The sequence below is a fragment of the Cajanus cajan genome, chromosome 5 (assembly GCF_000230855.2).
Source record: "Cajanus cajan strain Asha chromosome 5, NIPB_CcT2T_4, whole genome shotgun sequence".
NCBI lineage: Eukaryota > Viridiplantae > Streptophyta > Magnoliopsida > Fabales > Fabaceae > Cajanus > Cajanus cajan.
This window is the reverse complement of record NC_138521.1, coordinates 13,412,745-13,439,208: the sequence shown is the minus strand read 5'-3', so window position 1 is coordinate 13,439,208 and position 26,464 is coordinate 13,412,745. Positions and strand designations below refer to the sequence as shown.

Below are 26,464 nucleotides of genomic sequence, written 5' to 3'. Positions count from 1 at the left end.
TTGTTTTCCTCAAATTCAGATTCATCACTTGTTGTGCTTGAGTCATTGTCTTCCCAAGCTATGTAGGCTTTTTTTCCTTTGTTGTTTCTCTTCCCTTTCTTTTCCTCTTGTTGCTTCTTTAGAAGGTTGGGGCATTCAGCTTTTATATGTTCTGGTTTTCCACATTCAAAACAATTGTAAGAAGATGTGCTCCCTTCATCTTTCTTATTTGCCTTCTTGTTGAACTTGTAGGGGGATCTCTTTCTCTTTCTTAGGAATTTTCTGAACTTCTTGACCAGCAAGTTAAAGTTCTCTGAATCAGAATCTTCAGAGCTTGAGTCCTCACATATTTCTTTGCCTTTGACTGATTTTAAGGCTTTTAGAGACACTCATTTTCCCTTTTTATCTTGTTGTTCATTTTCATAAAAAATGTGCAGTTTTTGCTCATGCTCTCTTAGCTTTCCAAAGAGAGTTGCAAGGGTTAATGAAGTTAAGTCCTTTGATTCTTCTATTGCAGTAACCTTTGCTTGTCGAGATCTATCCAAGCATTGTATAACCTTCAAATTTAGTTCTTCTTCTTCAAATTTCCTATCAAGATCAACAAGGTGATTTATCAAGTGTGTAAACCAGTTTTGAAAATCAGAAATTGATTCACCATGATTCATTCTCAACAATTCATATTCTCTTATATGAGTATGCTTTCTAGATCTTTTTACATCACTTGTTCCTTCATGAGTAACTTGTAGTGTGTTCCACATTTCTTTAGATAACTTTCATTGAGAGATTCTAAAAAAACTCATCAATAGACAATACAAATGTTATTATTTCTTTGCTCTATAGTCATATTGAGCTCTCTTTTTCTCATCATCACTCCACTCACTCCAATGTTTTTATCTTTTTCCATCACCATCTTTGGTCATAGGGATATAGGGTCCATTTTCAATTGTATCCCATACAGCAATATCAATTGCTTCAATGAAAATTCTCATCCTAATTTTCCAATAGACATAGTTTTCACCATTGAAAATTAGAGGTCTATGAATAGAAACACCCTCACCATAAGGTAGGTTGCTGTTTCCCATTTTTTTTTTTGAAATCTTGATTAACACTCAAGAACCTTGCTCTAGATACCAATTGTTAGAAGAAAAAAAATGGCTCAATCCAAGAAGGGGGTGAATTAGATTCTATGACACTTAAAAAATTTATCAGAGTTTTAAGGATCTTTATTTCAACTTAAACTTTTCTAATACGAATTCTAAAAGAAGTTTCTTGAAAGACTTGCCAATGGGAATGAGTCCTATATGCTTTCTTGATTAATCTTGATTAAGTCCAGTTTTAAGAATAGCTAATATGCAATACTTTGATTCAGTTTAAAGTAATGTTAAGCATACAAACATATTAATCAAGATTAGCCATTTTATCACTCAATTAAGATTTTGCTCAACGTAAGAGATAAGGGTGAGAGAAGAATGCACAAGTGTTTTATCCTAGTTCAGCCACTCCACATGTAACCACACATGCATATACTCCTACATTCAAGATAACCACTTTCTTGCCCCCAAGAAAGCACTTCTTGTAGAAACCCACTACAAGAATTCCTTACCACTTGAGACACCTACTCAAGATTTTCCTTACACATTACACAAAGAATTAAATAAACAAATTCACCTGGAAGCTGAACAAATCAGACTGTGAATTTCAAACAAATCTTAATCCTTTCTCTCCCAAGAATGTAGTGATGATGATGATCTCTTTCAAAGAATTTCACAAAAAGTTTCTCTTCTTGGTTTCACAAAGAAAACACTACACAAAGGTCACAAAGACTTCACAATATCAGTTTTTCTCTCTTTGTTTTCAATTCATCTCACTTCTGAAGTTTCAAAGTGTGAAAGCTATTTATAAACTTTTTAGACCTAGATAATCGATTATTTATTAGGATAATCGATTATTTCGTTCTTCATGATTTCTAGAAACCACTCAAGAACAAAATAATCGATTATTTTGCAGGATAATCGATTATTAGAGAGAGTACTTCCTAGAATAATCGATTATTTCACAGATAATTGATTATTACAGCAAATCTCTTTTCACCTGTTGGTAGAATAATCGATTACACTTAATGATAATCGATTATTTTGAGTTAGCTTTCAAAAACTCAATTTTATACTTCAAAAATATTTCCAAGTATTTTGAATAATCATCACACTCACTCTCAGTCAATTTAGATTAAGATTAACTCATGCACAAAGCATACATATGCAAAATAAACTAATCAAAACAATACAACACATAAGAACTCATGAGCTACTCCTATTACACATCATGATATTCATATCTTCCTTTCTTGACTGGTTTGTGTCCTTGGTCAGCTTCAACTCCTTTGCTATCATCAAAACTCTCAGAATCCATCCTTTGTTATCATCAAAACTCTCAGAATCCAGGGCTGAGTTGATTCATTATTCCATGAATCCCAACAGTATTCTCGACCACTCCTGGTCTCGACCACTCCTGGTCCCGAGTATTATCAACCACTCCTGGTTGGCTAACTTCACTCATTAGCTCTATTATTCTTTGTTCAGCCTCTTCAGGCTCTCAATGAGGATTGTCGACCACTCCTGGCCTGCTAACTGCACTCATTAGCGCTAGTATTCTTTAATCAACCACTTCTGGCTCGTAGTAAGTATTCTTTGACAAGCCTCTCCAGGCTTTTACAAGTATTTTTTCCCTAGCCTCTTCAAGATTTACAAATGATAGATAGTTTTGGTTTGAGTGTTTGGTTTACTCTCATAGAGAGGATACAAAGATAACTACACTCACTAAGGTTCATGTTTCTAAGTTACACTTAGAACTCCTTAGTCCACAGAGATAAATACACTATGGTACATTTGACTCTATAAGCTCTATCTCTGGTTTCATTACTTCATGGGCTTGATATCCTTCTTTTTCAACACCAACCTTTTCAGGTTTGAAGTCATGACATATATATAGTCTTGTAAAATTTTCCCATTGCAAGTGTCCATTGAAGCGGATGTAGTCGTTCATGACTAGTTCGATCTTCTCATTTAATGCATTAGATCTTGCATTAAATGTTGCTTCCTATTTATAGACATTGCGTGAAGTCTTCTTCTTTTGTTAGCTATTGTGTCTGACTTTAACTAAGACCTAGGAAATTTTGGTCCTTTTCTGATCATCGTAGCAGCAAAGCATTGTCCTTATATGAAAAAGTGATGTACTTTTTCTGACATATGCATGCTTTTACTTTTGGCGTGTTTTTTTTCTTCTTTGTTTTTTATTTTAATCATGAGATCGTGTTGAGAGCTTTTATATGATCGTAGACGATGTCTGATTTGTCTTTTGAGACTTGGTTCTTCAAATACTTGCATGGCAGTTTTCGTCTACGTCTAGTAGTCTATTAGCATCTCAAGTCTTGATCTTCGTCTAAGCATTTGTCCTTAATGCTTTGACTTTCTATGGCTTGGTCAACATTATGAATGGACAGACTTTGTTTCCGTCTAGAATACTTAAAGCTTTGCTTTGCCTTGACTCATTTTCGTTTGATATTTGAAGTTTTTATCTTTGGTTTCTATCGTCTAAAACTTGATTATTTTCCTTCTTGTGCTGGGCTTGGCTTCGTTTGATGTTTGTATGGACTTCATCTAATGCTTAATCACTTTTTTCATGTTCTTGACTTAGCCTTGTTTGATATTTTATTTTGTTCTTTTGTCTGCCTTCCTTTATCTTGGTTCTGGTGTAGGAAGTGACACATGCACATACTCTATTCTTCATTTTGCATGTACTTATGTTTTTCTGAAACACTAACACACTTGTTAGAAATAAAAACATGTATTTGTTAAGTCAGACGAAGAAATTCCCACAAAGTTTTTGAGTGAGACAAATATAATATATGTTGTTATCTCTAACAAATGAGTTAGTGTTTCAGAAAGACATAAGAATAGGTAAAATGACGAAGAGGCATAAGTATCAGACGATACAAGACCATGCTAAACACAATCCAAGGCAGCACACAAAGACTCAGACAGAAGATGGTTAATGACCAAGACAAAGGAAAAGTCATAACGCTGATGAGACAAAGGTCAAAGTATTGAACTAAATGTCGACTACCAGATGTAGACGAAGAATGTCACGCAGTCATTTGAGAAATCAAGCTTCAAAAGACAATTTTAATATTGTCCACACTCACAGGAAAACACACGAAGTCATTCGAATTATTAGAAGGGAAGAAGAAAGAAGAAGAGCATGCTCAAACACTAAATCATGTATATGTCAGAAAAAGTACATCACTTTTTCAGGCAAGGACAAAAGTTCCATAGCTATAGGATCAAAAAAGGACAAAAAGTTTCATAGGACTCTGCTACATTCAGATACAGCTACTAACTGAGCAAGAAAACTTCACGCATTGTCTATAAACAGGAAGAAACATTTAATGCAGGAATCAGAGCATTAAATGAGAAGATCAAACTAGTCATAAACGATTATATCAGCTTCAATGGACATATGCAACGGGAAGAATCAACAAGAATATATATATATATATATATATATATATATATATATATATATATCACTACCTCAAACCTTAAAAGGTTGGCTTTTTGATTGGAAGAAAAAAAGTGATATCAAGCCCACAAGACAGAGACCAGAAATGAGCATACATAGTCATATGTACAATGTAATATTGTATCTTTATCTTTATAGACTAAGGTGTTCGAAATGTCAGTGATGGACTAAACCCTAGTGAGTGTTGTAAACCTATGTATCCTCTCCATGAGAGTAACCCAAACACTCAGACACTTATCTCTGTAAAACTAAGGTAGCAAACCTTAGCGAGTGTAAGAAATTCCCAATCCTCTCTATGAGAGTTATGTATGCACTCAAACCAAAACTGTCTAGCCAACATTGTAAAGCCTAAAGAGGCTAGGAAAAGAATACTTGTAAAGCCCGGAGGGGCTTGTCAAAGAATACTCACTGCTAGCTAGAAGTGACTGAGAAGAATATACTAGCGTTGGTGAGTGAAGTTGGCAGGCCAGGAGTGGTCGAGAATACTTGGAGAACTAGAAGTGGTTTAAGAATACTAGCGCTGGTGAGTGAAGTTGGCGGGCTAGGAGTGGTCGAGAATACTTGGAGAACTAGAAGTGGTTTAAGAATACTAGCGTTGGTGAGTGAAGCTGGCGGGCCAGGAGTGGTCGAGAATACTTGGAGAACAAAAAGTAGTTTAAGAATACTAGCGCTGGTGAGTGAAGCTGACAGGCCAGGAGTGGTCGAGAATACTTGGAGAACCAGAAGTGGTTTAAGAATACTAGCGCTGGTGAGTGAAGCCAACGGGCCAGAAGTGGTCGAGAATACTCAAGTCCAGGAGTGGACGATAATACTCAGATGTTCTTCATTTCTTATCTAGTGGAACCCTTCAAGTTGAAGGAGACTAGATGTAGCTCAGTTGAGCGAACCAGTATAAAAGTGATTCTACTACTCTATCTATAGTTCGGACGTTGATTATTTTAAATTGTCAAATCACAATTAATCTTCGTCTACTGTCTATTCTTCATTAAAATCGTTTTTCAGATGAAGACGCAAATTTTGTTTAACAAACATATTAGATTGAAAAGATTTATCCTCTACTTGTCTTCAAATGAAACTATCTTGAAAAGGAAAATGTTAGAACTTCAATAATTATCATTATAAAATATTTTTCTCAGTACACGATGAATCCTTCAAATGCAATGACATTAAGTTAACCAAATTCTGTGTAACCGTCTAATATTCAAAAGTGCATTAGACGAAGAGCATTACTCTTGCGAAAATGTTTATAAAATTCCTTCGTACTAACACACACATATTCAACCCCCCCTTTTATGTGTTTTTCTGCTAACTTCAGTATTATATTTGTCTCATTCAAAACCTTGCTGAGAATTGCTTCATCTGACTTAATAGTGCACTCTGTTGGGTGACAAGGTTGGTAGACTGTACCATATGGGCTTCCAACTTAATGTACATGCTCCATGTTGCTTCTGCTTGTCTTGTGATGGTGTGATTTCTTATTCATTTCTCGCTGAGGAGTGAATATATTCTGAGCTTAGCCTCTCTAGGCTAGACTAACATTAAGGCTTCAGCTGACCTATGATGAGTATTGCTAGTTTCAACCTCTCAAAGCACGATTGGTATTGAGGCTCCAACTGACTTTTTCCGATCTTGTACTGGTTTTGAGGGTCCAACCAACCTTTTTTGATCTTGTATTGGTTTTGAGGGTCCAACGAACATTTTTCGATCTTATACTGGTTTTGAGGGTCCAATGAACCTTTTCTGATCTTGTACTGGTTTTGAGGGTCTAGCGAACCTTTTTTTGATCTTGTACTAGTTTTGAGTGTCCAACAAACATTTTCTGATCTTGTACTAGTTTTGAGGACCCAACAAACCTTTTTCAATTTTTTACTGGTTTTGAAGGTCCAGCAAACGTTTTTCGATCTTGTACTGGTTTTGAGAGTCCAACGAACCTTTTCTGATCTTTGATGAGTACTCTTTGCTAGCCTCTTTAGGCTTGAGGTGTATGGATGATCTACATCCTTTGTGATGGTGGACACAAGAAACTTATGTAGGATCGTGTTCTGGTGATCCTTGTTTGGTCCCTTATTTTGAGGAACTTGGTGGTGCCCTCAAATTGGTGCTTAAGGAGGACAGGCAAGGGATGTCTAGCATGCCCCCCATTTTGAGCTGAGGTTAGCAGGATGTTGATGATGTCCCTATTGTGTGAGTATCATTATGCCTCTCCAGGTGTCTTTATTGGGGAATGAGATGGGTGACAGGGATTCTGATGTTGTTCCTATCATGTGAGTATTGTGATGCCTTTCTAGGTGTTTTCTAGGGATGTATGATGATAATTTTGTATTCTTCCGACCATGCGAGTATTATGATGCCACTCTAGGTGTATTTTGGAGATTTTTTTGACTAGTTGGTTGATTGGCAGGAATCTTGTGTTGCTTCTACCAGGTGAGTATTATGATGCCTCTCTAGGTGTCTGCTATGAATATTAAGTATTATTATGCTGACCTGTCTAGGTCGTCTGCTATGGTGATTTCTCTTATTTGATTGCCTCTTTTCTTATGCGAGAATGTTTGATGAAGATAGTTTGTAGATAGTGCCCTTGTGTTGGTGGGTGAAAGATCATCCTTTTGTTGGGGTGATCATAATCATTTATTTATTATTATTATTTTATATTTTTACTACATGCAAGATGTTGAATGCTTGGTTATTCCTCTTGGGCAGGTTCTGCCCTATCCTATTGGTTTTATATTTTTCTTTGTTTAGTGGCTTATGTCCCTATGTCGATATGGTTTTGGTCCCTGTGGCCTTGCTCGGTTGTTGAGTTTTTTTAACGTCTATGGATGTTTTTGGCTCAAGAATTCCCCGTGATTCATGGAAAGTAGACATAAGCAAAAATGCAAGAATGCAAGATGCAAAGAGAATGCAAAGTAAGAATGAATTGGAATGCTTCTCTTTTTTTTGAAGGTAAATTTATACCCTTTTGTGAACCCTTGTGCCATATGCATGTAATGCAGTAATGCTTCTAGGTTTTCGTTCTAGCAGGCTCCTAACAAGCAACGCCTTCAAACAAAATGCTTCTTCTCTGTATTGGAATTATCTTGGTAAGAAAGCTCTTTATGCCTTTAAGAAATTCATCCTCTTCCCCAAGTTCTTCTTCTCTCTTTTTGGAGGTATTAGCTTATAATTTACTAGAAGTGTAGACTTGACCACTCCTAGTTATCCCTTCAACCCCGGAGATGTTCGATGAGTCTTCCATTGATTAGACTTTAATATCGTAGACCCATGGCACTACCTTATTGTTGGCGTATGGGAAATGACTCAGCATCTTGATCATCAACTATTTTGGCATTCCTCTCCCTTTACCCATTCGGATCATAATTGATTTAACTCTTAAGCGTGTCCCAATATTGCGTATCGGGTTTATAGTCAATTAACAGCGACTTTCGTTGATTAATTAATGCGCATAGATTAGATTCCTCTTTTTATTATTGATTATCAAATACCAAGAAGGTATATGCTCTAAATGAATGCAATGTAGAATGCAAAGACAGTCAAGAATTGACAAATATCAGTCTCATTGATTTGTTTATCGGTGAATGCATAATGATTTTTAACAGATTTTGACAGTATCACAAAATTTTAAAGAAGCCAAAAAGGTGGCAGATGTTTGTGCAAACCATGCCTCATTAGTGCCTAAACTTGCACTATTTTCTCTTTTCTTATTTTTTTTTACTTAAGACCCTTGTCTTAGTGAACTCACAACTTGTTCTAATTTAAGATGATACTTGAAGAGGGACATATGAGTAGCCTTGGTATCCACCTAGGAACTATTAAGATGTACCAAGACCTTAAGAGAATTTTTTGGTTGCCTAAGATGAAGAGACATGTAGAAGAATTTGTGTATGCTTGCTTAGTTTGTCAAAAGTCGAAAGTAGAACACTAGAAGCCATCAGGAAAGTTACAACCCTTAGATATTCTAGTGTGGAAATGGGATAGTATCTCCTTGGACTTTGTGGTTGGGTTACCTAAAACTACAAAGAATCTAGATTTATCTAGGTTATGATGGATAAATTAACAAAATATGCTCATTTTATCCCTAACATTAGGCACCCTTTGGAAAGATTGACCAAATTTTACATAGGGGAGATTGTGAGGTTGCATGGGTTCTAGCTAGTATAGTTTCTAATAGAGATACTAGATTAACTTCTAGATTTTGGGAGAGTTTGTATAGGAATTTGGGTACAAAACTTAGATTGAGTTTAGTCTATCACCCTTAAATAGATGGTCAAACAAAGAAAATCATTCAATCTTTAGAAAACTTGTTGAGAAAATGTGTCCTTAAGCATGAGGGTAGTTAGGATAGTTTTCTACCTTTGATAGAATTCAACTACAACAATAGTTACCATTCTAGTATTGGGATGATACCTTATGAAGCACTATATAGTAAGAGGTGCAGGACACCTTTGTGGTGGGCAAAACTAGGGGAGAGTTCCATGTTAGGACCTGGGGTAGTTCAACAAATAATTGAGAAAGTGAGACTAATCTAGGACAGGATGAGGACAACCCTGAGTAGGCAAAAGAACTACTATGATAAAAGAAGGAAGGACCTAGAGCTTAAAGAGGGAGATCATGTATTCCTAAAGGTAACTCTTTGGATAAGAGTTGGTAGAGCACTTAAGTCCCGCAAACTTACACCATGTTTCATTGGTCCTTACCAAATCCTTAAGAGGATTGGTGATGTAGATCAAATAGTTTGTCCACCGTCTCTTTCAAACTTGCATAATGTCCCCTATGTTTCTCAACTTAGAAAGTATATGTATGATTCGTCTCACATTATTGAATCTGACAACATTCAATTGAAGGATAATTTCACCTATGAAACTATTCCTATGAGGATCGAGGATAAGAGAGTAAAATAGTTGAGAGCTAAGGAAATTCCTTTAGTTAAGGTTGTTTAGGGAGGGAACATTGAGAAAAGTGCTACTTAGGAGCTAGAGAGTCAGATGCAGGAAGCATATCCTTATTTGTTTGCTTTAGGTGATTTCAGTGATGAAATTCTAAAGAGGAAGGGAGAGTTGTAACACCCCAAGTATTTTCATGAATAATATTTTTATATTTATTATTTATTTTTATAATTATTGGGCTGACTATATTAAAAAAAATTATTATATATTTTTTTATAATTAATTTATTATGTTAATATTTGAGGGAAGGGAAGTGAACCGTACTCAAGTTGTTTTACCATTGGGTTAAGTGGGGAGTTAAGAGTTAAGAGAAGGTTGAGTCAATTTTCGTTCTACACTTCTCATATCTTCCCTTTTCTCCCGTGCACTTACACTCTGAAGAATCGAGAGAATCAGAATTCTTGGAAGACCACCTCGGAGGCCGACGTCCTTTATTTAGAGTTCAATGAGGTAAGTGGGAGAGTGAGTAGTCTCACTTTGGAGCATGGGGTATATGTTAGGTAGTGAGATTGGTCTCCAATCTCTTTTCTACTATATGCGTTGTTTAAGGGAGAAATCTAAATTTGTATTTGATCTTGTGTTTTTGCCTTCTATATGATTCTTTTAGTGCTCTAATTGATATATTTAATATGTATGTGTGCTTAATTTGGTGTATCAAACTAATCTTGTGGATCTTAGATTGCTTGTGGGTTCCTGTGGAAACCCTAAGAGAATGTGTTTGTGATAATTGTACGAAATTTGATGGGAACATGTAATGTGTGTAATTTATGTCTCGTAGAAGTATAATATGAACTATGGGGCATGTTTACTAATTGTAATTACAAATTGGATGATTGACGCTTGTTGTATGAAATTCATATTTCTGTTATGTTGCATTTTTGATACGACATCAAGGGCCACCTTAGGGTCATCGAGCATCGTCATGGCCAAGATCAAAATTTTCTCTTTATGTTATTCATGTCGGGCATGGGTTTGTCCTTGTTGGGCTTGGAAGCTCCAAGGCTCCGTGTGTTGTTTTTGTTGGACATGAGTTAGGTCACGTTGGGCACGATCCAACCCAAGAGCAATGTGTGTTCTCTACAGGATCTACACTAGGTCAGGGTGGACTTTGTCAGGTGCCACATTGTATTTCTGATTTCTCTATTCATGCTTTATGGTATATTTAATGATTGTAATTCTTATACTATTTAATACTATTGTTAGTTGAGGTAATTGCATATGCTAATGATATAATTATGAACTATATGTGATTTTAATGACGTTGTAATATTATTATCTCTATGTGTATGGATCTGGTGAGGGTCTCAAGATGGAAAGTATAAGTGAAGCTTAGCCACGATGTGAATATGAAATGACAGGAATTGATGTACAATTATGGATGTGTATTGTTGTAATATGATAATGCATTAAGTCTTGTTAGACATGCATTATATGCATCTAGTTTTGGATGAATATGGAATAGGTTGTCAAGGAAGGCCTTCTTGTGTAAAAACATGGGGATCAATCCTTAAGGATAAATTGGGAATCCCTAGTCTCACCTATTGTGTGCATGGGACGGAATTTATGTGACACAGATGTCTCGAAGAGACCCTGGTTGTATGCCCTCCTAGTGTAGAGTGCAATGAGGGTTTGACCGGCATGATCTCCTAGGCTACTTTGTGTGTTGTCTGATGATAATACACCACGATTGATTTTACTCATGCCACATGCATGAGCCTTTTGTAGTGAGTGTACATTGCATATCACATGTGAATGATAAGTTGCATTATAACCATGTTGTTGCCACGATTTAGTTGCTTATTGCATTGTTGTGTATTTAGCTATCTAACTATATTTTACATCATGAGCTAGGGTAAGATGTTTCTCACTCCTCGTTTCTTGTTTTTATTTATATGTTTGTTGTTGCAGGTGAGATTCAACATGATTTTGATGATGTCGAAGATGTGGTTTAGACCTTGCTTTTGGGTTCATACTCTGGTAAGATGTGACATCAGGGCTTAGTTAGGATTTGATTTCCATTTTGTTGTGTCTAGGACAGTTGTTAGTTCTTGTTATTAATTTTTCAATTAATCTTTAGTTTGTTTATTGTTTCTAGTTACTTTAATGTGATATCATCTATGTCAGACTATGTTATTTCTATTTAATTATGGACTTTTTTATTCAATTATATATATATATATAGTGTTCTTATAACATGTAAGGTAGAGTGCCCCACAATGGTACTAAACTTCGTGCTAGTGTTAATCTTGGAGTTGTTCATGGTATTGATCTTGGTTAATGTGTGGGTTGTGGTGCTAATATTGGTGTTGTTCATAAGGTTGATCCTAGCATTGGTCCTAAACCTAATCTTGGTCGTGGTGTGAATTTTGACTCTAGTTGTGGTGTTAATCTTGGTTGTTGTTATGTTAATCTAGTTGTTATGCTTATCTTAGTGTTGGTCGTGGTGCACATTTTAGTGCTAGTCATGGTGATGATGTTAGTTATTGCTTTTATTGTAGTGTTGATCTGTCATGGTGCTTAGTCCAGTCCTACTTGTGGTGATGATCCTAGTGTTGGTCAAGTCATTCCTAGTGGTGAACTCATCCTATTGCTACATTTTAACCCATTTCTTCTTCTTCTTGGTGAGCCTACATTTCAACAATGTTACATAAAGGCCTTATGATGTTTTTGATGAAGTTTTATGTTGAATATAAATAATGAGTTATAAGTTGTTCTATATATAGTGTATATTGAGAAATGTTAAGGTTGTAAATATGCAAAAAGTTGTATGTTGTTAACTAATTAAGTTGTGAAACATTTGTGGAGTAAAAAACATAAGAAAATGGGAATTGTGTCTATAGAAAATATCAACACTTTCACAAAGGTAGTAAAATAAACATGAAAAATGAAGGGCGCAAACAAAGTAAAGCAAAGAATACAATGTGTTTTTATACTAATTTGACTCAATCACTGAGATTATTTCCAAATCTTGATCAACTTGATCAAGTTCAACTATCTTTCACAAATATACAAGTATTATTTACAGCCACTACTAACTCAATTTAAGTATTCTTTGACTTGTCACTACAAGCAAACTACCCACGTATTGTTTGAAAAACAAAATCTCTCTAGGCTTCTAAACTAATTATTCTTTCAACAACAAAGCCTATATAGGCTTTAAGCTGAAACACAAAGTTTATGTTAGGTAGGATAACAAAGAATCTTTTTACTTACAAAACATAACGAACAATTAAGTACAAAAAATATCTTTATAGAGAGAAAGAATAAAGAATGAGTTTGTTTGTTGTTGTTCTCTTCTTTTTCTTTAACCTTGTCCAAGCTTCTTAAAGATGCACCTCTGGAAGGTGACCGTTGCAAATCCTTGAGTCTTCCCCATATGCCTTACACATCTTCATTCATCTTGCTTCCTTGTGTGAAGATGTGTCCATTAGAGTAATTAATGCTTGCATTTAATGTATTTCATCAAATGGTCACTTCTTATCTAATCAAGGATGTTATTTATCAACTTTTTGGTACAAAAGGTAAGGAATTGTAGCGTGTGTTGGTCCAAAACATCTTTTAGCTGACTTCATATACTTATAATATATATATATATATATATATATATATATATATATATATGCATATGTATATATATGTATATAACATCCACATGGTTTAGAAAGAATCAACTTATAACTCTACAACATCTCAACTTAAGCAACAAAATGATAAACCAACATAAATCACTCAACTCATTTTAAACCATCTCAAGTTCATCATCAATAATCATCATTTACTACATGGCATCACATAAACATAACTTAAATTGTTTAAACTCATCACAATACAATAAAAGAATCATATATCTTAATGTTCATGGAAACAAAGCTTTCGTTGACCAAGCTTTTGCTCTCTAAGCAATCCAGGCTCTTTAGAGTTCCCCGCCAAGTGAGCTAGAGCTTGTTGAGTGAAGAAAACACATTGTGGCTCCATTTGCTGAGCGAGCCCATCTCGCTTAGCACCTTAACCTCTCTATGGCTTCCTCTTGCTAAGCAAGCCATTCTTACTCAATGAGCCAACTCTTCAAGAATCAAAGTTTGGATATTTATAAATAAAGAATAACATATTTTTCTTTATCTTTAATGTCTTATATTAAAAAAAATGAAAAATTATTCGATTTTTATTCCCCAAAAATTAAAAATTCTTGCTTATTGAGTCATCATTATGTTCATCATGTCCATGTATTCTCGTCGTTGAGTGACTCATATGACACTGAGCAAGGAAATGATACATGGGTTTCAGTATTCATAATTTAAGAGGCTCGTTCAACGAGACTTTGCATCGCCTCAATGGGAACATTCTCCTAGCACCATACATGCAACTCATCAATTCAACTCTAAATCACATAAACCACACATAATTTAACTCAAACAACAAATCCATCCATGAACCACCAAGAATCAAGCAACTTTGAGTTTTGGTTCAACAACTCTAAAACCCCAACCCCAAATAAGAACTTTAATCAACACTAACCTAACTTAATTACCATCAATGGGCTACTTAATAGCAAAATCAACACAAATCAGCTTCAAAGAATCAAACAACAAGTTTCCCTTACCTCAAATTGCTACCATGAAGAAGAAGAAAAGAACTCCAAAACCTCAAGGTTGACTTCTCTTAAGAAATTAAAGCTCTTTGGGCTCCAATCTCAACTTCTACCACCTCAACTTAGCTTCAAAGGAGGATTTAGGAAATTTTGGTGAAGTCAGTAGAAGAAACCATTTTCCTTGACTTCAAAACTTATTTCTCTAACTTCTTTCTAAAACTTAGAGGAAATGAACTTAATGAAGTTCATGTTTTCTTAAAATCTTGTATTCTTTCCTCGTTCTTGATCAACTTTGAGTTCCACTTAAATAACTCTAAATAAATTAGCTCTCAAGGATTCCTTAATCCATAAAAGCAAAAGTATACAATGTTAGAGTTGTAATTGTAGTTGGCCACAAATAAGGATCTGTTGTCAGAACCCAAAAAATTTCAATCTTTCCCACAAATGGATTGGACCTCCATTTGAAAATCTCATCGGTTAGGGAATGTTCAAAGACCAGACTAATCACTAACCAATAGTTTTTGAAAAAAGCTCGAAGGAGTCGATATCGATATCTTACACAAAACATCGAAAAAAGAAGAAAGAAAGTTTTTGAAAATGACCAAAGCGGCCTACATAGCCAACCTTGGGTTCAGAGGTCGATTACGCGTAGTGAAGGTATTAGGTACCCTACAACGCCCTATTTTGATATCCTATGATGAAATTAGTCCCATAAAGAATAAAATTTTGAATATTTAATCCCCTTTATTAATGATTATTCATATTATGGCAATACAATACGAATAAAAAATAGTAAAGAAGAGAAGAATTTGATGAAAATACCTCCGAAATAAGCTTTATAAAAATCCTTCAATGGTGGTTTGTAGGTGCGTTTTCGCAGCCTTTCTCACTTAACAAATATCCTCACAAACTAAAGAAATACAAAAGGGAGAGAGAGAGAGAGAAAGAGAATTTCTTAGCTATACAATCTAAAACAGGCAAAATTTTTTGTCCCCCTTCGATCCCTGAGCACTGTACACGAGGCATCTATTTATAGGCCTCAAATCTAATTGGAACGACCATTCTGGTCATCAGTATGGCCCATTCTAGATTAGTTTGTTATGGCCAAAAAATTGAATTTGGAACAGCCTATTCCATATTTTTATTTTGCTCATAACAACTTAGGTCAAAATAGCCCGTTCTGGATTTGGAATGCCCACTTTGAAATAGGATTTTTAAGCCTTTTTGATGATTTGGAACGGCCCGTTCCGAGCTCCTATTTCAGCCCTTTGTGCTTTTGAACCTCTTGATGTTATTATGGTTTGTTCAAGTGTCATATTGAACCTTCAAAGTCTTCTTGCCTTGTTTAGAATACCCAGACAAAATTGAGTATCTATATTTGTGTGTAAAAGGAGAATGTGTGATTTCACTTTTACTTTTTTTTTATGTTAAAAGATAAAGAGTTGAATAGAGATTCAGTTACAATGTTATCAAATGTAGGAGTAGTGAGTTAGAAAGTAAACGGAGACTCATTTTAAATATGCAAGATTTTAAAATAAAACTTTTTCATTTTTCATTTATATCATGGGTAATCATACAAATTAAGTAAGAAACTATGAAGTCGATTAAAATCATAAAAAGAAAAGTATAAAAAATTGTGGAGACCAGATTTAAGTATTCATTTTATTTATTGTTATAGATGAATGGAGGGACTTTATCCATAAATAAATTAAGTCAATAAATAATAGGCTAAAAACCTATTTTGGTCCCTTATAATAATTGTTTGTTTTAATTTAGTCCCACTTTTATTTTTGGTCTCAATTTGGTCCCTAATAAATTAATTGGTTGCAATGTCGGACTTCCGTCCAAATTATTTAAACGAAGTTAACTGTTGGCCACGTGGATGCCACGTAGATGCATAGGTGGATGCCACGTAGATGCCAAATTTCTTGAATACACCTGGAATCAGAACGGCCCGTTCTGAAACTAGAACAGGTCATTCTGGTTGCACTCTTGGTGTGTTAATTTTTCATTTGAAACGGGTCGTTCCAGATGCAAAATTAACACACCACGAGTACAGCAGAACGGTCCATTCTGAAATCAGAACAGGCCGTTCTGGTTTCAGAACGGGTCATTATGGATTCAGAACGACCCGTTCCAGAACGCCAACTTCATGCCTGTGTTGACCAAAATACTGCAATGTGGTTCAAAAATTAAAAATAAAAATTCATAACATATCATAAATTCAAAAACAAAAATATGGTTTAGAGACTTAAAACAAAAATACAGAACATAACATATACTAAAAAAGTTCAAAGAAATTACTGAGAAGGAAATTATCTAAATAATGCTGAAGGTGCCAATAATACATCTTATCCACCATATAACACTGAATGGCAATAGGATATCAGCATTATCTATCTAAATAACGAAGTATCATATGATTTTTAATTTTTTAAAAAATTTTATAAATTTGATCTATACATGAAAAGCTTTTTAATTTAACAATTAAATTTTTAAAAATTTAATATAGAACTGTTAGTACCAAGAAAAGAATTCGATGATGCTCGAAATACGGGAGTACTCAAAATCTTAGGTAATCGAAAAATGGCAAGGAAGTTTCTGAAGAGGAGACATACAGAGCCTGAAGAGAATCAAGAGACACGCGAAGATATTTTTCGTGAAACTCTCGAAAGCCTTGAACCTTGAAAGTTGCTGCTCATGAAGAGGGCTCACAGCTTCGTAACCTCTCAAAGTACAAGAAAAATCAGGAAACACTCAAGTATACGTTTTGTAGGTCACTCGAAATCCCAAGGATCCGGATATACATGAGCATACTTCGCAACCCCTCAGAATGAAGAACTTAAAGGAAACACGATTTAAGAGCGGTTGAAGTAAATCATGGGATAAGTGTCAAAGACTGCAGAACGGTTTGGGAAGTTAATGAGCGGTTCCAAGAAATATCCAAAGATGTGCCCGGGAATGAGCCACAATGTGGAGGTTTAGAACGGTTATGCACTTTCAGGGCACGTCAGAAACAGTTACCTTTCCCAAATCTTTTTCTATAAATTAAACGAGCCATGCTCGTAGCAAAGGGTCAGAAATCACACACCCACAATACCTCACACGCACTCCTCGCCTGCGCATAAGGCATACCGTGCATACGAGACAACTTTGGGTACGATTTCTCGACCACCTTTCTTTTTCTTTTTTAGCGTAACATAGTCTAGTGTAGTGTAGTCATCTGAACCTATTTCGTTATCCTTACGAATTGTAATTCTGTTACCATTTAATGAAGGATATGAGTTCTGCAGTCAATATACATGTCATCTGTTCAATTCACGTTGATTCTTACATGCATGAAATTGATTGTATAATTAGCATAGATCTTCTGATGTGCTAAACAAGCATAGATCTTCTGATGTGCTAAAACTAGCATAGATCTTCTAATGTGCTCAAACAATGAGCATAGATCTTCTGACGTTCTGAAAAAACACCCTAACTTATGAACTCTATTTGTTGCTTGTATGATTTTATTTTTTCACTGAAAGGTTTTGATTCTGTCACGTTGCGAACACGCATAAATTGAAATCGTGCTAGTTAGAATAAAAAGAACCTAGAAACGAAATCCTCCACAAACAAGAACATTAATTATTAAGTAGAATAAATCTATCAAGATTTACTCTTGAAGTAAGTAAATTTTTTCTTCATTAAAAATGAAGATAATTTTACCACAAAATAAAAAATAATTAAACAATAAAATAAAATATATATAAAATATTAATTTATTTATTATATTAGATATAATAAGATAATTAAAATAATTAATAATATATATTTTATAAAATTATTAATCTTATATATATATAAATAAAAAAAAAGAATGAAAAAAAATTTAGTGGGTGCACTTGCCCCCACTACGATTAACTTAGATCTGTTCTTGCATGTGGTTGTGTGGTGAAATGTTAGTCCTGTATATCCTCTTCCTTTACTTCAGGTTGTACCTCCTCAAGAACAGGTTGTTGTTGTTGGAGTACATCTTTAATGACTTCAAGGAAAAATACTATGTCATTTCATCATTTACTATATAGTGTCAATTTGGTAATAAGTGATTCACTCCAGTTTGACTAACAATGAAATAAAATCTGCTATCATTGTCCTTACTGATACACTGCATTGTCTTTAATGATACACTGTATAGTCCAACTGTTTAGCAATTGAAGTTATCAATTTCCATTGACAATATTACCAAATTCAGTATTTGAAATGCTTTGTATCTTGGGTCCTTTTCCTTCCATAATTCCCAACCGTGAACTATAATCATTGACCGTTTGTGTTTGGCATTCTGGAACCAGAATGACTCGTTTTGGTTGCACTCTTAGTGTGTTAATTTTGCACCTGGAACGGGTCATTTCGGATGTAAAATTAACATACCAAGAGTGCACCCAGAACGGTCCGTTCTGGTTTCAGAACGGGCCGTTCTGGTTCCAGGTGTATTCAAGGAATTTGGTATCCACGTGGCATTCACCTATGCATCTACATGGCATCTACATGGCCAACAGTTAACTCCGTTTAAATAATTTAGACGAAAGTCCGATATTGCAACTAATTAATTTATTAGAAAGTAAATTGAAACTAAAAATAAAAATAAAACTAAATTAAAATAAATAATTATTATAAAAAACTAAAATAGGTTTTTAATATAAATAATAAGTTCAGTCATACTTTCTAACAGCAAGAAAAAGAAATCATAAGTGTACAGGCAACAAAAAGAAAGACACACCCCTTCCGCTAAACACACAAAAATTTGCAAAGGAATCATAACATGCCACGCAACAAAAAGAAAGAAACATGGAAGAGAAAAAGCAAGCCAATCTATACACGTGTAGCCCGGAGAAACAGTCCATGTCATACTGGGTGTGGTTGTGGATAATGTGCGTGTCCGAATTTGTTTTCCCATTTTGAACCATAATAATATTTGTAGCGATATTTTGTAAGTGTTTGGTGAGAAAACACAGCACCTCCAAATTTCAATCACTAATCACCACTCATTCATTCCCTCAACCAGAAAAGCAAGTAGCATCCAAACAAAACTTCACAATGCTCTCTTCCTAGTTCCTCCCTCCTCCTCCTCTTCCCCATGGCCGAGAATCTCCCCGAATAATCCCGCAGATTCCAAACCAAACACGGCCTTTGTTTTCTTTTTCTTTTCTCCCCCACATGATGAATCCCTCTTGTCGCTTCTCTTCAACCAAACACACTCCCTTCCCTAGAAACGCTCGCACCTACCTCTCCAAAACCCCGTTCTTCCTCAGACACCATGTCAAACACGCTCCCCTCTTCCCACTCGTAACAACGAAGCCTTCTCTCGGCATTCTGCGTTGCAAAGAGATGAAACTCTCGCACCCTCTCGCCGCGCTCTCTTCCTTCGCGGAAGGGGAGCAAGACGCGCAGAAAGAGGGAGCGCGGAAGGCGGAGGAGGAGCTGGGGGGAATCGCCAAGGCGTTCGGCATTTCGTCGCGCACGGCCGGGGCGATCTCGGTGTGCATGGCGGCGGCGGTGCTCAGCTTTCCGCTGGCGATGGGGTCGGTGGCGCAGGGGGCGGCGCTGAAGACGAAGGCGCTGTCGTACGCGACGCTGCTGTTCGGGTTCTACATGGCGTGGAACATTGGCGCGAACGACGTGGCCAACGCGATGGGGACCTCGGTGGGGTCCGGCGCGCTCACGCTGCGGCAGGCGGTGGTGACCGCGGCGGTGCTGGAATTCTCCGGGGCGCTGATGATGGGGACGCACGTGACCAGCACGATGCAGAAGGGGATTCTCGTGGCGAATGTGTTCCATGGGAAGGACTCTCTGCTCTTCGCTGGCTTGCTTTCTTCTCTCGCTGCCGCGGGTACTTGGTTACAGGTATGTCAAGTGAGGTCACAGGGAATGGAACAATATATATATCAAGCTTTTTAATTGTTTCTGCATGTGATTATCAAAATTCTAGACAAAATGGACCCTTAATAATTGCTGTTATAGAACGCAAGTTAATTAAAATAAGAATCTATATCAATACTATATATTGTATATTAATGCCATAGGTTTGGTGTGCACTTTTTATATTCCATTTTTTACCATTTTTTTTTTTCAAGGTATCTTCTGCCACGAGTCATGACTAATTTCCCTAGGAGCACACAAATTAGGTGTTTTCCTCGATAGTCTATTTTATGTTTAAGCTTAAGAATTATATTCCATTTTATCTCTACAGCTACCCAAATACATCTGACATCCTCCAATTGTTAACTACCCGCTATTACTCAACCTCAAATATTTTGATCTTTTATTTTATTTTTTGGGAAAATACACGGAGACTGTTTTTTCGCTAGTTTAATATAATGTTTTTCAAATCATGATTCGTTGTATAATTGAAATGATTGAATTTTGTAATAATTACTTCCAAGAGTAAATAGTATATGTACCAAGAGAAACTCCAATGTTCAAATTTTTTATTTTGAAATGAGTAGGGAAAATTACAACAGACATGAGGACCATATTTAAGTCTTCATGCCTCTATCTCAACGTGACCAGTAGGTCGCTGGCTGTTCCCTTCAACACTTAAAGTTTGTTCATAAAGTAAAGCAACTTGTGAATATTGTTGGGTAAATGAGTTCTTACAGCATTCTTATAAAAAATAATGCTCATCTAAGCAATTACAAATTTACACAACCGAAGGCCCTTCACTATTAAAAAATAATTTTTCAAGTCAAAATGGGGTTCTTGTGTGAAGTAGAGAGATAAAATAATACCCACTAAAGGTAAGTTAAGAACTCAATTTGGGTTCTATCATTGGAGTGAAAAATAATGTATATATTTTTAATCCTATGTCGCAATCCAAATAAAAAATAGTTAAGAGCTAAATTGACTTCTTAAATCAGAGATGCTCTAAGCCTAACAGTATAAGTAGTTTTTACACTATTATTCAATTACAACTTGTATAAGTTTGTTGATTTTGACAATAATCATTTTAAAAATCATAATTATCATGATTTCTAATCAGTTGGTAGCTAAAATAATTTATCCTAAAAGGACATATAAATTAAGCTCTTACTTTAAAAGTCATATCTAATTAGGGTGGTTTCTAATTGGTTGTACTAGAAAAAATGTAAGTCTGAAATTGACTAGAGATAAGGTCAAGATAGTATATGTAAGTGACAACCCTGACCTTAACCCACTTTCAGTGAAGAGATGTGATCGATTAAATATAAAACTATGTATATAAGTAAAGATAGTATATGTAAGTGACAACCCTGACCTTAACCCACTTTCAGTGAAGAGATGTGATCGATTAAATATAAGACTATGTATATAAGTAATCTGCAACCCTTATCTTATAAACTAATTTTATAAGAATGAGTTAGATCTAAAAACTTAGATTCTAAAATGGTATATCAACCCAATAGTTTTGGACATGAGGGGTCAGGATGTTATTCACCTTACGAGCCAAATTTATAGTACTAGTATGTTAAGATTAGTCCATTAGGTGAGAGACCCTAATGACATAAGTACCACATTTAACTTTTTATTTTATTCAATGTGGGACTCATAACAAATACTTTTTTAATTAGTTTGTAACCGATATTAGTGGTAGGGGGTAGGATTGGCGGTTAATACAAAGTATTTATATGCAATGCAATTTGTTGTTCCCCTTAAACGTGTCTAGGCTGTGTTGCTGTAACTGGAAAGTACAGGGATATAAATAAGAATCATATAAAAGTACCTGGGATGTGGTGCAGGTACGAGTATGTGATTCGTGTTGGTATTTAGTTTGTTACCTTATACATTTTATTACAAGACTTCCTTTAAATAAAATCCAGTACGCTTGCAGCACATTATTTAGTTAATTTGGAATGTGGTACACCGTGTTATTGAGAAAACTCTGTAACTATACTTTTGAAACCAAATTTCCTTGATATTTGCATACAAAAATTGCATCGTTTTGAATGATTTAGGAAAATGGAAAGATTGAGCTCGCTCAACTTTGTATTAGCAAAGGCATGGCTTGCTTCTTTACAGATTGAACTTTGAAGCAATATATATTGTACCATCGTGACCTGGTCATTAAATTTGTAGTTTTGTTCAAGAGATAAAATTAATTATGCTTTATTTATTGATTCAAACAATCAAAAGTGAGATTCAACAACTAATTATTATTTTGTGCTGTGTAGTGTGCATCATATTATGGTTGGCCAGTATCTACTACACATTGTATAGTGGGAGCAATGGTGGGGTTTGGTCTAGTTTATGGAGGTGCTGGAGCTGTGTTCTGGGGTTCACTAGCAAGGGTGATCTCTTCGTGGGTTGTCTCACCGTTGATGGGAGCAGCTGTGTCATTTCTTGTCTATAAATGCATCCGAAGGGTAAGATTTTTACTCCAACATGTTGTCTTCAGTGTTCTAACATTTTCTGTTTTGGTTTGAAAGGCAGTCTAGGAAAAATAATCAAAATATATAAGAAAAGCTTTTTCAGTCCAAAATTATTTGATTATGATTTATATGCACTTTGAATGTAAAAAAGTTTTAAACTGTCTTCCAATGATGTGATGTGATACCTTATCATTTAATGAGTTTAATAAAACGATCCGTCAAACTCATTAAAGGATATGGCAATACATCTCTAGAACAATGTAAAACTTGTCTATACTAGCCGTGCATCAAAACTAAAGTCAGACTAGTTGTACTCAAAATTTATTATTGACATTTTATGAGGCTTCTTCCAAAAGAGTTTTTGCTAGAAGACTATATGGAAACTACCATTTTCAAATTTTGAAATTTTCAACAGGATAATATGTTAAGTTCCTGCTCATATCTTTTCCCCCACCCAGTTTGTGTACAGTGCACCTAACCCAGGACAAGCAGCAGCTGCCGCCGCACCAATTGCTGTATTTCTGGGTGTTACCGGGATTTCTTTTGTTGCCTTCCCTCTTAGCAAGAAGTTTCCTTTAGCACTGGCCCAGGCTTTAGCATGTGGAACTGTTGGTGCTTTCCTGGTTGACAGAATCATCCGAAAACAGCTTGGACATCTTCTTGTCAAGTCAAACACTCCAGAGCCTGAGCCAAAAGAAGACACTGTCCACCACAATATAGGATTCCTTGACGATGTTGCAGGTCCAAAGGGTGCTCAACTGGAAATAGTTTATGGAGTCTTTGGGTACATGCAGGTCCTCTCTGCATGTTTCATGTCATTTGCTCATGGTGGAAATGATGTATCCAATGCCATAGGTCCATTGGCAGGTGCACTAGCTATTCTTCAAGGCGGTGCTGCAGGAACTGAGATTGTTATTCCAACTGATGTTCTTGCTTGGGGAGGATTTGGAATCGTTGCAGGACTAATGATGTGGGGCTATAGAGTGATAGCTACAATCGGAAAGAAGATAACAGAACTTACGCCAACCAGAGGATTTGCAGCTGAGTTTGCTGCTGCTTCTGTGGTTCTGTTTGCTTCAAAGCTGGGGCTGCCAATCTCTGCAACCCATACTCTAGTAGGTGCAGTAATGGGTGTTGGATTTGCAAGGGGGTTGAACAGTGTTAGATCAGAAACTGTGAAGGAGATTGTGGCTTCATGGTTAGTCACTATTCCAGTTGGTGCTGGTCTATCAGTCCTCTACACTTGGATCTTGACTAAGATTTTGTCCTATATTTTATGAGGGTGCGTTCCAAGATTTGAAACCTTGTGTATGTGATTAATTCAAGTTACTAGCACCATCTTTGAAAGGATTGTTTTCTGTGGTACAAATTGAAGAGAAGAGGATTGGTGTGGCAGCACAGGTATCTTGGGTAGAAGGCTCTTAACTCAATTGGCAAGGGATGAATCTTTTATGTTCGGATGTCAATCCTGTGATTGCTCACGTTCATTTAATCTCGGATGGGAATTTAATAAGCAAGAAAATGAGTGGAGAATTTATCAGCTCCAGCATTTTTAGACATTTTTCTTTATCTAGCTAAGTTAAAAAGCTTAGCAATCCTTATTGTGTTTAAAGGTTACAGATTCAGCGATATAATATTGGTAAAAACCCAACGTCTGTACTTAACAGATTCATTTAACCTTTTTGCCTCATCTCTGCATAAAATACACTTGTTGAAACATTAGTCGATTATAGAGCTGTGAGATTCAAGGGACACTAACCTGTTTATTCAATGAGGTTTCTTAATGTCAAGACCAATTTTGTAGAGCAATATAATGTTGTGAAAAACGTACAAGAGCAATACATCCAATTAACAGAGCCTGAATTGGAAGGTAAGCACTGAGCAAACAAAAAAAAATTGTTCTCAAGATAATATGAAAGTATGCATTTAATAAATAACTAAATAATGAGATGTGATGTGATGGAGATATCTAGATTCTATGTGACGAGAATAACTTGGAAATTTCATTTGTGAGAAGTTCTGTCAATGCTACAATATTTTTATAAGAACGGTTTTCAGTTTTCCTTTTACTGTCTAATATATATGCCAGAGATCCTTATACGTAAGTAAACAATATTATTTTTATTAAATAAACGTGGGAATAATGTTTAGATTTTATTAATACGATGTAACAGCTATCTATTAGATCGATGAAGAGAAATCCGCAATTCAATGGCACGCGAGTACCACCCTAGAATAATAGTTACAGAAAGGAAATCCATTACAAAATCATGGAGAGAGTTCCTTCACAGGTGAGAGGCTCGGTTGCCATCCCAAACTCCGGTATGGTCTTTGCTTTGGAAGAGGTGGCGCAAAAGGCTTCTTCCCTTTTATTCCTTTTCGTCTTGAAGGTTTTGTGGTTGTAGTTGTGGTTGTGGTTGTGGACTTCTCCTTAGGGACATAAAAAGTGGTTGTGGTTGTGGTTGTGATTGTGGACTTCTCCTTAGGGACATAAAAAGTGGTTTTGGACTTCTCCCTAGGCACATAAAAATCCTTTGCAGAGAAAAAAGAGTTCTCTACACCTCCTTCACTCAGAGAACTATCCAAACTAGAGTCCACTATCTCTTCAACACTGTTGTTCCATTGGCCTTTGGGAGACACAGTTTTGCTTGTTTCCACCACCCTTTGCTCTGCAACTCCATTTGGCTCTTGAACTTTCCCATTCGCTTTGTAACTATGTCCACTATGGATTTCTTCGTCCAATGCCTCATGGCCTGCAACACCATTTGGCACTTTCACTTTGTCCTGCACCTCCCCATTAACCTTCCCTTCCTCAAAAATCTTACGTTTCAGCTTCTCCACATCTCTAAACGAGATGAGGATATACTTGTGACCCGGCAACAGAACCTCTTCATGCCACAAGACTGATTCATGAGGAACTCTGAACACTTCTGGCCGTGCAACACACATCCCTGGATACTTTGCCATCAACTTGGACGCAGGAACTGCATGTCTATACAGTTCCTGATATCCACCTGCATGAATTATCCTCACAACAAAGTCCTTCGACGGCAAGTACAACTCCGGCGCCGCCGCAGCCTCACAATGGTTCTTCCTCCTGGAACCTTTCTCTTTGTGCTCTACCAGGCCAAACGAGTGAGCCACACGCTTCAGCATAGCCTGCACCTCAGAGTTATCATGCACTCTAAATGTTTCACCATGTCTTTTAGAAGCTGAAGCTGGGTAGCGGAAGAACGTGAGCCATAGAGATACAATTTAAAGAGAGTCAAAATGGATGCTTCTCAGTTTCCTAAGGCCGGCTATCTCTAATCCGACGATGAATCCGAGGTTGTCACGCGTGCAGACAAAGGGAAACCAATGGCTTTTAGTCGAGTGAGGACAAAAGAGTTCATAGACTAGATAAAAAGGAATCAAAACTTTCCTTAAAATTAACATCATGGTCGCAGACACATTCTTGTGCCAGGATCATACTCCCATAAACCAGACAAGACTTGGCGCTCCAGTTTTTTTAGCCTCCCATTGATCCAGTTGTTGTGGATAATGTAACAACCCTTCTTCAAACATGCATTTTTTACGTTCTTTTCCCGCCACAGGTCTTGGTAAGCACCGTTTGGGAAAAGGTCTCTGTCTAAGAAATGTACTGTTAGGTTAGTTTCAGGTTCCACACATTTGTTGTCTCCAACACGGTTGGATCCTCCTTGCCCACATAATGTGTCGTAGAAGCTTGGCTGCTCGGATAATCCTGAAGTTTCTGCGTGTTTTACCACTTTCTCTATGGCTGCAATTGTTTGAGTGTCGGAATGAGCATAATAGAAGCCGGAGTTCAGGCGCCTCGGTAGGTTTATTGGTCCTGCACAAATGACGATAAAAGAACATTTATAACACCAAAAATATCTCCATTCAACCCAAAATCTTGAGAAATTAAGTTCTTGCGGCTTTTCATTTATATACTATTTAACATGTCTGACCATGAAAGTTCTTTACTCACG

General features: G+C 36.2%; 3 protein-coding genes across 3 annotated transcripts in view; 1 reads left to right on the top strand and 2 right to left on the bottom strand.

Annotated features, from left to right (window-relative positions):
* The first annotated feature begins 19,058 nt into the window (after positions 1-19,058).
* On the top strand, positions 19,059-24,152 carry PHT2;1 (phosphate transporter 2;1). The gene is made up of 3 exons (XM_020377622.3): positions 19,059-19,974; positions 22,278-22,469; positions 22,934-24,152. Exons 1-3 carry the CDS (start codon positions 19,288-19,290, stop codon positions 23,753-23,755), a joined length of 1,701 nt encoding a protein of 566 aa, XP_020233211.2. The 5' UTR covers positions 19,059-19,287; the 3' UTR covers positions 23,756-24,152.
* On the bottom strand, positions 23,930-25,631 carry LOC145958238 (uncharacterized). The gene has a single exon (XM_083074965.1). The coding sequence runs from the start codon at positions 25,629-25,631 to the stop codon at positions 24,744-24,746; it is 888 nt and encodes a 295-aa protein (XP_082931091.1). The 3' UTR covers positions 23,930-24,743.
* Positions 24,922-26,464, bottom strand: part of LOC109813421 (uncharacterized) — a 24,932-nt gene continuing 23,389 nt past the window's right edge. The window contains exon 16 of the mRNA XM_083074267.1: positions 24,922-26,325. Coding sequence (XP_082930393.1) covers positions 25,910-26,325 — 416 coding nt within the window. The 3' untranslated portion in view covers positions 24,922-25,909. The remainder of the gene's footprint in view (positions 26,326-26,464) is intronic.

Bases quoted from the DNA above. Each gene is read 5' to 3' on its own strand.
- LOC145958238 (XM_083074965.1), bottom strand. From the start codon at position 25,631: ATGCTGAAGCGTGTGGCTCACTCGTTTGGCCTGGTAGAGCACAAAGAG.